Here is an 11,757-nt window from a genome sequence, read left to right as displayed (position 1 = left end):
AAGAGTAGCCCCTGCTCACCATAACTAGAGAAAAGCCTGCTCAGCAACAAAGACCCAGCACAGCCAAAAATAAATAAAAATTAAATTGTATAGAAAAAAAAGAGGAATACAAATACCGTGTTATCACTTACACGTGGAATTTAAAGTGACACAAATGAATATATCCATGTTACAGAAACACATTTACAGAGAACTGACTTGTGGCAGCCAGTGGGGGAGGAACGGTAGGGAAGGGAAGGATTGGGAGTTTGGGATTAGCAAATAAAAACCATTATATTTAGGATAAAAAAAAAACCCATTATATTTAGGATGGATAAACAAGGTCCTACTGTATAACTACAGGGAACTATATTTAACATCCTATAATAAATCATAATAAAAATAACATGAAAAAGGCTGTATACATATCTAACTGAATCACTTTACTGTAGAGCAGAAATTAACACAATATTATAAATCTAATTTCATTGTAAATATGATTTTTTAAAAAAGAGGTATAAAAACATCCACTTCTGCTTCCTTGACTATGGTAAAGCCTTTGACTGTGGATCACAACAAACTGTGGAAAATTCTTAGAGATGGGAATACCAAACCACCTTACCAGCCTCCTTAGAAACCTATATGCAGGTCAAGAAGCAACAGTTAGAACCGGGCATGGAACAACTGACTGGTTCCAAATTGGGAAAGGAGTATGTCAAGGCTGTATATTGTCACCCTGCTTATTTAATTTACATATGCAGAGTACATCATGCAAAATGCTGGGCTGGATGAAGCACAAGCTGGAATCAAGATTGACAGGAGAAATATCAACAATCTTAGATATACAGATGATGCTACCCTACTGGCAGAAAGCGAAGAGGAACTAAAGAGCCTCTTGATGAAAGTGAAGGAGGAATATGAAAAAAACTGGCTTTTAAAACTCAACATTCACAAAACTAAGATCATGGCATCGGGTCTCATTATTTCATAGCAAATAGATGAGGAAACAATGGAAATAATGACAGGCTTTATTTTCTTGGGCTCCAAAATCACTTCTGTTGGTGACTGCAGTCACGAAATTAAAGGATATTTGCTCCTTGGAAGAAAAGCTATGACAAACCTAGACAGCATATTAAAAAGCAGAGACACTGCTTTGTTGACAAAGGTCTGTATAGTCAAAGCTATGGTTTTTCCAGTAGTCATGTATGGATGTGAGAGTTGGACCATAAAGAAAGTTGAGCACCAAAGAATTGAAGCTTTTGAACTGTGGTGTTGGAGAAGACTCTTGAGAATCCCTTGGACTGAAAGATCAAACCAGTCAATCCTAAAGGAAATCAGTCCTGAATATTCATTGGAAGGGCTGATGCTGAAGCTGAAGCTCTAAGACTTTGGCCACCTGATGTGAAGAGCCAACTCATTGGAAAAGGTCTTGATGTGGGAAAGATTGAAGGCAGGAGAAGGGGACGACAGAGGTCAAGATGGTTGGATGCCATCGCCGACTCAATGTACATGAATTTGAGCAAACTCCAGGAGATGGTGAAGGACGGGGAAGTCTGGCATGCTGCAGTCCTTGAAATCACAGAGTCAGATATGATTGAGCAACTAGACAACAAATATGGTAGTGGGAATGTGCTAAATGTGGTGTCAGGAGTAATACAGGAGTAATACAAAAGCATAAAGAGGCACCTGCACCAGTATTCCAGAGTAGGGACTTAAGGAAGGTTTCAGTGAATTTCTGCCTAAAAAAATAAAGGCTTCAGAACAAGTAAGAATTAGCAGAGCATAATTAGCAGAGAGAAAGAGAGAAGGCAGGTATATGAATATTTTGGAAGTGTTCAAGAGTATGCAAAAAGACTACAATTTGCAAATTGCCAAAGGTTTCTCCTGTTTATGCTCAGATGATGGGTTATATTTCCCCTACCATCCAAAAGAACCTGAAAGCCCAACAGGACTTCTCTGATTCTAGGCCAAATACAGGCTTAAAGCAGGAGTTTCCTCTTTATCCAAGTCAATGGCAAACAATGGAAGACTTCTCAGTTTGGTTTCCCAAACTCAGGACTTACACTTTCATCCCAGGTTGTTAAGGTCAGTAAAAATCATCATAAGATTTTACTCTGTGGCCTTGATAAGGACAATGTAGAAAAGTCCACTGTTTTTTTTTGGCAGTCAATGAGAAATGCTTCTTCATATTGTGAACATTAAGTCCACTTTCTGATGATCTAAGATCAGAGGTAAATCAGTTTAGGTATTAACTATGCAAATTCTAAGTTACAAATTATAATTTCTTAGAAATTCTAAGTTTCTAAATTCTCTTCATAGAATGAAAATCAGATTTACTTCCAGTTTTTGTTTTGAAGATTAGAGATTTAGAAAACTTTTTACAAGTAATATAAGAAAGTCATTAAAAGATGGGAAGCAAATTATGTTTACAGAAATCTGTAAGGTCAGTATTGCACTGTAGTTTTCCCTGGGCCCATGTAGTCACCCAAAGTCACAATGGCCTAATTTCTAGAGGCCCAAGTTCCTATTTTCAAGCCAATGATTTACTACAATTTCCCCTTCAAAAGTATTATGGTAACATGAACAAAACAATGTTTCAGGCATCAATGATCTAAAATACAGATGTTCTTGAGCATGCATTTTTAGTGAGGACAACAAAATCTTACCCTTCATGTGTATAAAGCATAAAAATATGTGTATGATTCACAGTCTGTATGCAGTTATTAAAATTTCATGGGGGTAGATGATTATGGGAAAAAAAATCTAAAAAGGTTCCTTAGGGAGGTGAGAATGGAAAATTTGAGAAACATGGTGTAGATTTTTACCAAGTGAGGAATACTTTAATTCAACTTTCGTGATAATTCAAAATCCCCAGATGAAAGAGAAAACCACAGTGACTGTATTTTCTACCACGTACTTGTGAGCAGCCCCAGTTCTCTCTGCTCTTGTTTCTCCAAGCAGAAGTCACTGAAATTGTTCAAGTGTAAAGAAAACTCTAGGAATAATTTTTTGAAAGTATAATAATTCTTATATAAATAATATTATAATTATATAATTATATAAATTGTATGAATATAATTATAATATTATAATATGAATATAATAATTTTTTATACAAGTCATTAAACTTACAACACACAGAGTACAAATCAAAAAAGTAAATTTATTTAAATTACTAAAATAGCTTTTAAAGTCATTTACAGATCAGCTGCTACAATTATTTTTCCTGATATAAGTAATATTAATTATTTTAAAATTTTGGTCAGTGAAACAGTTAATAAAAACATCTGTTTCTCCATATAATACATATATGTATAAAATAAGCCTTTTCAAAAATTCTTGTTTTAGAATCCTCTATAAATCAAGAATATCTGACTTCTGACAGTGTTGGGAACAAATTATAATAAGGAGTATAAATTTACAAATACTGGTAGTCCTAGTGGAAGAAATAAGACCATATTCTACCATCAGTTATGGGGTTCTCAAAAGGTAAATGATAAAGCCACTGACAGGCTCTAGTACTCTAAAAACAATATTATCATTTAAAGGTTTGTAGACAATAAAAAAATAAAGTTGATCCAGAATTTTGAGATTCTAAGAAAACCAAAGCTGTTGACAGATGAGAAAGCTGGTAAGAGATGCAAAGTTAAAACTGAAATACTATGGTAACAGTAATGTACAGCAGTACATCTTAACATCCTTCATATATAGTAAACTTCACTTTCTTTTTGGCTTGAGGCACTCAATAGAATTTATCACGTGCATAGTAAATCTTGTTACAAGAGTGTCATTAAAGGATTTAGACTGCAACAAATGGACATGCAGAAAATCAAATCCCTCTTCAGTCACTGAGGAGACAAAACAATTTACCAATTTCTGACATTATCTTTCTTAACAAAACTTTCAGGATATGAACAAAATAAACTGCCTGAATTTGCCCGTTCTTAAGAGCCAAGTGAGCAAGTATACTAAACCTCATCATATACATGCTTCAGAATCCTTGGGAGGAGTAAAAATTTCTTAAAGGAAAATAAAAGTCCCAACAGAATTTACCGATAATGGAGTTCATATAGCTATGTTTGATGAACCCCAGGTGGCAGTGACTTTTTTTTTAATTTCTGAGTGTGCATGGGGCGGCTTGCAGAATCTTAGCCGCCCAACCAAGGATGGAACCCAGGCCCTCGGCAGTGAGAGCATGCAGTCCCACCCACTTGACCATCTAGGAATCCCCCCAGTGACTTATTTTAATATTTAATCTTGAAGACTTTTCCTTCCCTTTCCTTCTCCATTCCACAACTTTTCCCTGGTCTCCTTTTCCCTGCCCTCCAAAGTCAAAGAAAAAAAGAAAGAAATACCCAAACACTTAGATGGCCTTTCATTATTTTTGTTCCTATAAGGAGAAGCTTACTAAGGAATTCACATCTAAATGATGTAAAAAGAGAACAAAACAGGAAAGCCCACAGTTGCATTCAGGGAGCTGTCTTACTAATAACAAACTCTGTGAAAAAAAATCCAAGTTAAAAAACTGGGGAGGATTTATAGGAAGGAGCCAAATCCCTCCCACTGGTCATACCACAGCAATAATGATTCACTCTGGAATCTAAGTAGATCCTCTATGGGACTGTATGTAATTTATAGTCTGTAGATAACATTAACACAGATCTCAGTGGGAAATGAGTCTTTCAGGTAACAGATAATTAGTCTGAATAAACAATACAGATGTTCCATGTGTATCTAAGAACCTAACCTCCTTTAAAAAGAAACCCGTTCTTTCAAAAAGAGCTCTGAGTGCTGTCTGGTTAGAAAGTTTGAAAAAATTCTCAGCACTTGAGACATAATTTTCTCTTCTGCCTTCCTTTATAAGCAGATGCCCTTTTTCAGGTCATTTTCGGGTTGTACAGGCAGGACTAAGTGAGAAATACGGCTCCAGAGTCCACTCAATTTGTCTGGGTCCATATGTTTGTAGGAGTTGGGTGTGTCAGAGTTGGTGAACTTGACTTGGAGGAAATCTCTCACTTTTTCTTCAATTTCCTTTAGGCCTAGACTGGTTCCAAGCGTCTCCTCCTCTAACAAAACAGTTAGGACTAACGCTACATCTTTGAAGGCTGCATTTTCATGGTCACAATACTTATAGAAGATCAAAGTAGAGCCTGCAGGCAGTGACTCAAAGCGGTGGACCACAGCTGCATTCTGGCCATTTCTGAATCCATTGCTCAGTTCCTGATCTACTTCTTCTTTGACAGTATCACTGTCTCGAGTAGCTTTGCCGGCACCATCAATCCGGATGGCAGGAACACTACGAAAGGAAGAGTAGGCATCAGCGATTTGTTCGCTCAGACACCTGAGTGCTTCTTCAGCATCTCGGGCGGCGGTGAGCAGCAAAATCGCAGGCTGAGGCCGAGGTTGGGAACCATTGAGATGTTTTTCCAGGAACGTTTGGCTCCTTTTCCACAGCTTCTCATCTTGACCTTGGTACTTATTCATCAGTTGTTTCATCTGGTTCTGGAACTCTTGAACAGCAGTGGTTTCTGCTTCAGGAGGACGAGTGTACCAAAAACTCCCAAGGAGAAGAGCGGCTATCACAACAAGGGGCCAATACCACTTTGTCTTGACAGAAGATGCACTTTTGGGTTGCCCAGTCATTTCTGCTCAGGGAAAAAAAAAACATGACATGCACAAACATTATTTTCTGAGATTCAAGAGCAAGTGACTTTTAAAGCCCGTATTAATCTTTACAAATATTAGATAAGAGAGAGAAGAATTTAAAGAAGGGAGCTGATAATTTACTTTCTTAAAGAAATAATTTAACACATGTATTTTAAGTTATGTGTATGAGCATGCATATGTCTCTTCAATATCAAAATGAGGAAAAGTAGAATTTAAATATATGAAATGGCATATGCAAATCAGAAAGAATATAATTTATAAAGCAGAGCTATCATTACTACTGCTAATATTTGGGAGGTAAACAATATTAGAAGACACTTCACAAAATAGTTTTAAATTTAGAAACTAGAAACTAACATGGATTATCCTCCAAGGTGGAATGTTTAAGTATAAAAAGGGATAAACAAAAGGATGCATTATACATGAAATCTTCCATATAATTGCACTGATGCCTATCTTTTGTGGCATGCAGTTGTTAACATTGGCAAAATTTCATTTGTAACTCACTCCTAATTATTATTGGCAATGATATCAATTTATATTTACCTAGTGCTTTGCAGCCACAGTTTATAAAGCATTTTCTCATATACTTTATCATTTAACCATTTAAATATGACAGCAATAATGTTTTTTCTTTCTATTTATGGACCCTGTAGACCAACAGGTCTCAAAGTACAGCTGGTAGGCTATCTCAAGATTTCTTCAAGGGAATGTTTGAGGTTAAAGCTGTTCTCCTAACACTAAGATCTTATTCATCTCTTCCCGCCATATTGGTATCTGCACCAATGATGTAAAAAGCCATAACAGGAAAAACAACTGACGCTTTAGATCAATCACAGGGCAGTGGCACCATCAAACTATACTAGGACTGTCTTTGTATTCTTCACGGCCTTGTATTCAAGGTTATCAATTTCACCTAAGAACATCCTTCATGAAGCATTTAAAGCTATTTACCTTATTAAACCTCAACCCTTGAGTATAACATTCTATGTGAAGAAATGGGAAGTATATATAAAGCACTTTGCACAATTGAGTTGTGAGCTGAACCAGTGCTTTTTTTCATAGAATTTTTACTGGAAAGGACAAGTGACAAACTATGGCTAGTCAGACTTCGTATTTGGGAGACATTTTCTTGAAAAGGAACAATGTGAGCCTCTTGCTTTCAAAGAAACTGACAATCTTTGTTCCCAGTGATAAAATTCAAGGTTTCAAGTGAAAATTAAGAGCTGCAGGATATCTGCCATCATGAATTTAACAGCTCTCAATACTTAAGACTTCTTTGTCTTGAGACTGGTAGCGATCTTAACAAATGTGATCTTTTTATATCATATTAAAAACATGTCAGCATTTGGAAGATCGATATAACTCAGTGAACCAACCTTTTCCAAATGACCAGTGCATGATACTCAAAGTACAAGAAAGACCAATGGGTTTTAATGTAACAGAATATAAAAAGTTCATTAATATAGCTTCAGAGTTCATATTTCAAACAACATTTAGAAGCTAATGTTATCTGAGTTTGGGAGAGTATCAAAAGAGAATATTCACAACTGTCTAAAGACTGTTAAAACATTACATATCCGTACAAAGCTAAATATTTGCAGATACCTCAACCAAAGCAATCTATTGAAACAGGCTGAATACAGAAGCAGAATGAAATTCCAGCTCATTTTATTAAACCAGGCATTAGAGATTAGAGAAAACACAAAATTATTTAAAAATAATTGACAAACATTAAAAAAATTTTTTTTCAGCTTTAATCTCTAGGTAATTATGGACAGGTGTAACCCTTTTTTCCCCCAAAGGTTCCTAGGGATACTTATTAAGGGATAATTATTAACTTTTCCAGTGGTAAGTGGTATTGAGACTGAGACTCATTTAATAAAAGATGAATAGACAAACTTACGTTGGTTGGAGGTTGATGGAGATTGGTTTCCAAGCTCTGATTTCTGAACACTGTCATCTAACGATAGGAGTAATAGAGATTATCAATTTATGTTTCATAATTTCAGTATGTCCAATAGAAAAATGAAAATACAAATTTCACCAAGAGAAAATAAGGGAGAGATCAGCCAGAAACAGAAGAAAAAGCAGAAGATTCAAGTGTCTAATAGATTGACAGTGGTTTGAGACACAGACCATTTCTTTCATAATTATTCATGGCATGTAAGAGTCTAGTACAAAGCATACTCTTAATACATTAGTTTTGTGAGAAAGCCTTGAATTTGACCCAGATTATTTAATGAGAGTGGTGAAATTTCCGGGACAAAGGCAAGAGGACAAAGAAAACAAGTACAACTATAATAAAAGGAAACATATTATACCATCTGAAAAACTGCCATATATTGAACGCTTGCCTGGTGATGATGCTGTAAAGAGGGATAGAAGGACAAAACATGGATTATGGATTACTGAGCTATTTGGGTAAGGGATTTTTAAGGTAAAATTCAATCTCAAATCTTCTTATTTTCTACCTCAAATGAACTCAATACTGCCTCTGGTGCTTCTGACCATTACAAATAACAGTAATATTTTAGAAATTACACTAAAAAACTTTTCACCATTTCTGTTAATAGACAATTAATTCTGTTTTAGCTTTGTGGCTAGTTAAACAATAGATGTCAAAAATAATTTTCTCACAACTCCATCAAATCTCTATTTCCATCATTACTTTAGAAAACAAATAAAAAACTATCCAGCTCTTTCCTTTCCCCCTCCATCTTTTTTGACATGGTGACAGATTTTAACATCTAAGAAAAAGGAAATGGAAAGACAGCGTTCAGAAGGTGAAGAGGCTGAGTTATTCATTTGTATGATCTACATTACCAATACTGTCACCTACCACTTGCCTGGAGATTTTAGCTTTTATGTGTATAAGTGATCTTTCTAGTATTTACCAACAGTTTTCACTGGAGAAACACTGGACTAAACTGGAGGAATACAATTAGCACTGTTAATTTATGTTGTTGTTTTTAATAGAAATAGCCTTATTTCTGGTCATATGACAAAAAACCTCAAATGAAACAAAATGGCATCAATCTTAACTCTAAACTAATAACTGCTTTGCAATTACTAGTTTAGGCTAGGAAATGTCATCATTTAGAAGCTTCAAAGTTAGGTCACCAAAATTAAAATTAAAATTCCATTAGATAATGTTTATCTTAAATACCTTACTCCCTGACTGCAAAGATCAAATGAGATAATATATGAAAAATCTGTGACGTACATGATGATATTAGTAATAGAGAATAGCTAAATTAGTTATTATGAAACATATATAACATTTATAACTCATAGAACATAGAATTAAGAAAACAAAGTTAACATAAACAGAACTCCCATTGACAACAGCATCAAAAAGAAGAAAATATTTAGGAATAAGACTAATCAAGGAGGTAAAAGAATTATAACTGAAACTTCTAAACACTGATGAAAGAAATTAAAGCAGATATAAGTAAATGGAAAGACATCCCATGGTAATGGACTAGAGAATATTCTTAAAATGTCCACACTACCAAAAGCAAGCTACAGATTCAGCGCAATCCCTATCAAAATTCCAATGGCATTTCTTTTTTACAGAAAAGGAAAACAATCTTAAAATTCATATGGAACCACAGAAGATCCCAAATAGCCAAAACAACTTTGAATAAGAAGAACAAAACTGGAGACACCACACTTCCTGATTTCAAAATATATCACAAAGCTAGAGTAATCACAACATTATGGTACCGCCATAAAAAGACATAATAGACCAATGGAAGAGAACAGAGTCAGAAATAAACCTAAGATGTGGTCAACTGATCCTCAATAAGGGTGTCAAGAATACGCAATGAAGAAAAGACAGCCTCTTCAGTAAATGGTGTTGGGGAAATTGGATATCCACTTATAAAAGAATGAAACTGGATCCATATCATATACCACACCCCAAAATCAACTCAAAACAGACTAGACTTAAACTAAGAACTGAAATAATACAACTCCCATAAGAAACATGGGTTAAAACCTTCTTGGTGTTGGCAATGATTTCTTGGTTATGACACCAAAAGCACAGACAACAAAAGTAAAAATAGACCATGGGATTACATCGAACTTGAGAAGCATAATGACTTATGTGATCAAAATCACAATATCACCTCATATTATCAAATGTAATGTGTAGTTATTATCAAAAAAACAAAAGTGCAAGGTATGTGGAGAAGATGTGGAGAAAACAGAATCCCTGTACACTGTTGGTGGGACTACAAACTGGTACAATCTCTAGGAAAAGAATTATGGAGGTTCCTCATAAGATAAAAATGGACAACCATATGATCTTGCAATCCCACTTTTGGATATATATCCAAAAGAATTGAAATTAGGATCTTGGAGAGATATATGCACACTCATGTTAACTGTAGTAATATTCACAATAGCCAAAATATGTAAGCAAACTAAATGTCCATTGACAAATTAATGGATAAAATGTGATACACACACACACACAATGGAATTATTATTCATCTTTTAAAAAGAAGGAAAATTTGCCACTTTTGACAACATGGAAAGCATTATCCCAATGAAATAAGTCAGGTACAGATGTGCAAATACTTCATGATGTCATTTATGTGAGGAATCTAAAATAGTCAAATTCATAGAAGCAGGTAGTTTCCAGGGCCTGGGACAGGGGGATATCAGAAGATACTAGTCAAAGAGTACACAGATTCAGTTAAATAAGATGAATAAATCCTAGACATCTACTATATAGTACCTGTATTTATTGTCCTATATATTAAAAACTTGCTGCTACGAGGGTAGCTCTTATGTTAAGTGTTCTTATCTCACACACATAACAATAAATAAAGAGGGTGGGAAAAAACTTCTGGAGGTGATACATATGTTATGGCATAGATTATGGTGATGGTTTCACAGGTGTATACTTATGTCCAAATTCATCAAGTTGTATACATTAAATACATAAGTTGTATACATTAAATGTATTATCAGTTACAGATGAACTGATAAAGATGTGGCATACATATATATATATATATATATATATACACACATACACACACACACACATACATAATGGAATATTAGCCATAAAAGAGAATGAAATAATGCCATTTGCATTGGATGGACCCAGAGACTATCAAACTAAGTGAAGTAAGTCAGAGAAAGACAAATACCATATGATATCATATATGTGGATCTAAAATACAACACAAAATGAACATATCTACAAAACAGAAACAGACTCATAGACAGACAGACATAGAGAACAGGCTGACCTGCCAAGAGGGTGAGGGTGGGGGAGGAATGGACTGGAGTCTGGGATTAGCAGATGCAAGCTATTATGTATAGGCTGGATAAACAAGGTCCCTGTGTGTAGCACAGGGAAGTTTATTCAATATCTTGTGATAAACCATAATGGAAAAGAATATGAAAAAGAATATACACACACACACACACATATATATAAAGCTGGATCACTGTGCTATACAGCAGAAACTAACACAACATTGTAAATCAACTATGCTTCAATAAAATATTCTTAAAAGGAAGAAAATCCATCAAGATGTTTATCTTGAATATCTTAATCCATGGTTGCAAAGATCCAATGCGACAACACGTAAAAATGTTTTTGCGCGCCCTTCTATGATTTTAAAGATATAGAATAGCTACTATATACTGTATGAAAATTTACTGTAACAGTTACTATACACTGTATGAAATATTTATAGAATTCAAAGAACACAAACTTAGCAAGGCATATACTGTTGAGGCAGCACATTGTTTAAAAGATAAACTCTATCTTTCTTATTAAAAATATTTTTAGACAGTAATAAAAATTCCTTTAAAAAAGATCTTTTTAGAGTTATTTTTAGTACGAAGAGTAGGTAACAATCAATCACTCTATAAAGTCAAAAGCAGAGGGCATGAACATTTCATAGCTATTACCACTGATTATTACACATATACAGTTAATAATAAATATTAATTATATGATACATGGGGCTTCCCTTGTGGCTCAGCTGGTAAAGAATCTGCCTGCAGTTCGGGAGACCTGGGTTTGATCCCTGGGTTGGGAAAATCCCCTGAAAGGCTACCCACTCCAGTATTCTGGCCTGG

At 34.9% G+C, this 11,757-nt stretch overlaps 1 protein-coding gene and 1 long non-coding RNA gene across 8 annotated transcripts in view; one reads left to right on the top strand and one right to left on the bottom strand.

Moving 5' to 3' along the window:
- Nucleotides 1-3,122: 3,122 nt before the first annotated feature.
- The window catches only part of TOR1AIP1 (torsin 1A interacting protein 1), a 43,757-nt gene continuing 35,122 nt past the window's right edge, over nucleotides 3,123-11,757 (bottom strand). For 5 of the 7 annotated variants that reach the window (XM_043923069.1, XM_043923068.1, XM_043923066.1 and 2 more), the window contains 3 exons: nucleotides 7,971-8,015; nucleotides 7,553-7,609; nucleotides 3,123-5,624 (listed from right to left, as the gene is read on the bottom strand). In XM_043923069.1, the coding sequence (XP_043779004.1) occupies nucleotides 4,837-5,624; nucleotides 7,553-7,609; nucleotides 7,971-8,015 (890 nt within the window). In that variant the 3' untranslated portion in view covers nucleotides 3,123-4,836. The remainder of the gene's footprint in view (nucleotides 5,625-7,552; nucleotides 7,610-7,970; nucleotides 8,016-11,757) is intronic. The other 2 variants (XM_043923067.1, XM_043923065.1) reach the window with 1 other exon arrangement.
- LOC122707534 overlaps nucleotides 10,881-11,757 on the top strand; it is a 30,967-nt gene continuing 30,090 nt past the window's right edge. The window contains exon 1 of the long non-coding RNA XR_006344837.1: nucleotides 10,881-11,119. This is a non-coding gene — a long non-coding RNA (uncharacterized LOC122707534). The remainder of the gene's footprint in view (nucleotides 11,120-11,757) is intronic.

The sequence above is a fragment of the Cervus elaphus genome, chromosome 14 (genome assembly GCF_910594005.1).
Source record: "Cervus elaphus chromosome 14, mCerEla1.1, whole genome shotgun sequence".
Classification (NCBI taxonomy): Eukaryota; Metazoa; Chordata; class Mammalia; order Artiodactyla; family Cervidae; genus Cervus; species Cervus elaphus.
Note: the sequence above shows the minus strand (reverse complement) of the source record. Positions and strands in the feature narration are given on the sequence as shown.